Raw genomic sequence first — 2,607 nt, 5'->3', positions numbered from 1 at the left:
CTCTGTTCTTAAAACATAGTTACACTGAGAGACAGTTCTGAAATTCATGTCTCTTAATAGCACACAGGTCATCAATCTACATACATTCTTTAATAAGTTTCAGTTCATTATTATGAAATTAAAGATGTTGAATACTTCTCTTTCAGATATGTGAATATTTGATATCTTCTACTCAGTTCTACTCAATAATTGAAGAAATTATGTTCAGAAGAAGATAGAGAAGATACAGGATTTCAAATTCACAGCTGTAGTATTAAATGTTGATCTTCTTATGAAGAAAATTCATTCACAGCTTGATTCTTCAAAAGATAAAAAGAATCTGCAGAATATAGATTCTGCAGTTAACACAGCTATAACAGCTACAACAGTTATAATAACTATCAACAACAATACATTGAATTCGGCCTGTGAAGGCCGTACTGAACATGGTCATAATAGTACTTAAGAGAGCTTTTAAAATCATCAGAGATCAGAAAACTCATCTACATGTTCTGAATATAAGAGATCTTACTTTGATAACTGTTGATTAATCAATTCAGACAGTGCTTCAGATAATTGAAGAATCTACAATGCTGTGAGAATAAAGAAATTCAATGAATCTGCCGCCATCAACCGCTCCACCACGAACTCGCTCAATTTTTCGAATAAGAACCCGCCGATAGATCCATCGAAAAGCCCTCGATCATACAAGCATTTTGACCCCATCGCTGACTGCATACCCCGTGTGGTGGTGGAGTTATCCAGCCAAACATGAACCGGACGTTGTTCGAAGCTCCTGTGTGGGATTATCCCCTGTTCTCCCCTACCACACCACAACCCCGGGCCAGAGTGCCATACAAATTGTAAGGTGAAGTGACCTAGCCATATGCATCAATCTTCTCGATTTTGGAAGACCCCTGACCTGTAGTTGTGAAGATATCCGAGGAGCGACCTCCGCGAAAACCCTGTCCATCTTTGATGTTTCAAAACACCAACGCCAAGTCTCACCCTCGTACCGCCTAGACTGACCGTGTGACCGTGTCTGAGACCAGGATCAAACTTTACAGTTGTCACATTGCCTAAAAGCATTACTCCTGATCATGATTTGTGTTCATCACATTGATCTCAAATCACATTATTTCAAATATTAAAGATTTCAGATTCACTTTTCAAATAAAAATCTAGTCTCAGATAAAGAATATGTTTGAATTCTTAGTTACATTTTCATTCTGATTTCATTATTGAGAATGATATTAAATGAGATTATGAAATTACTTCTCACTTATATAATATCATAACATAGTACTCATTTGTTGAAAATTTAATAGAGAGTATTATCAAATATTATTACTTTTCTAAACACAGATCATAATTCATATAATTTTAATTATGAAAAAAATATAAAATACAAAAAAAAACAAAAAACAAAAAATAAAACAAATACAAGAAAAAATCACATTAAAAAAAAAAGAAAAGAAAAAGAAAAAAATAAAAAATAAAAATAAAAAAATAAAAAATAAAACAAAAAAAATCAAGATCACAGAACTGCAGCATCTCTAAAATACTTACTTCTCAGAGTCTTTATAATGTTTATCATCAACTGTGTATCTCTCACAGTGAGAGTAACACAGCTGTAATGAGTCATTGTCTTAATATTATCTAACAAATAATCAGTATATATCTGTATAAATGTGAATAATTAGAAAATATACACTTAAAAAGTATGGCCAGGATGAACTCTACTGCCACTTGAATGACATCAAGAACAGAATGCTGAAATCAATGATTTCTCTCATCAATTTCATGAACAAGGCATGCAAAGATAGTCTTGAGAAATATAAGATTCTTCAACTTCTGATAAAAATAAATCTCATAGAGAGACTCTATTTTCATAATATCAGAGACTGAGTGTTATTAAAAAGTATTACTTTCATGTAATGCACATGTACTTACTGCAGTGATTCACTCTCTGCATATGTGACTGAGAGTTACAGCTTTCTCACACTGTATAACTCTCTCTGAAATGCTGCTGTCAGTTTGCAACTCACACAGTCTCTCAGTTCAGCACACACTGTGCATATACAGCTCTGCATGCTGAGGCTGTGTTGATCATTATGATCTGGTGTGATACTCACTTTTCGCGAGCCATGTTTCATTTGAGGGGAGGAAAAGGAAGACACAACTGTTGTTTTATTGAGAAGAGAATGAATAATTAGTATTATTGAATTAATTTAATTCATCTGTATTTAAAATTTGATTAGTTTATACTCTTCAATTTGAGGATTTCTATGAGTGTTTTAATAGTTTTCATACCAGCTTGAACTTAGTGATGAATTGAAGAAGAAGAGAAAAGAGAGAAGAAAGAAATAAGAATAACTTATCTTTATAATATGAAAACAGAGAATTGCTGCAATCATTCTTTCTAGCAACAAAGATCTGTTTTCTGCATGTATTCCTGATATAGATTATATGATAAATGTATACAAAGAATATCAATAGTGCATGTATTGAATGAAGATAATATTGCTATGCAATACTGTAGCTGTTTCTGTACATCTCTGAAAGCTGTTAATAGTTTCTTTGTCTCTTTATATTTGATAAGTCAATAATATATTCTGATGCACTCTC

General features: G+C 32.6%; 1 protein-coding gene across 1 annotated transcript; it reads right to left on the bottom strand.

Moving 5' to 3' along the window:
- Window positions 1–870: 870 nt before the first annotated feature.
- Window positions 871–2,128, bottom strand: BDCG_17000 (uncharacterized protein; the record flags this gene model as incomplete). Its single annotated transcript, XM_045426171.1, has 3 exons — window positions 871–1,058; window positions 1,549–1,610; window positions 2,115–2,128. The coding sequence occupies 3 exons, from the start codon at window positions 2,126–2,128 to the stop codon at window positions 871–873; spliced, it is 264 nt and encodes an 87-aa protein (XP_045280975.1).
- Window positions 2,129–2,607: the final 479 nt, after the last annotated feature.

The sequence above is a fragment of the Blastomyces dermatitidis genome (genome assembly GCF_000003525.1).
Source record: "Blastomyces dermatitidis ER-3 genomic scaffold supercont1.4, whole genome shotgun sequence".
NCBI lineage: Eukaryota > Fungi > Ascomycota > Eurotiomycetes > Onygenales > Ajellomycetaceae > Blastomyces > Blastomyces dermatitidis.
Note: the sequence above shows the minus strand (reverse complement) of the source record. Positions and strands in the feature narration are given on the sequence as shown.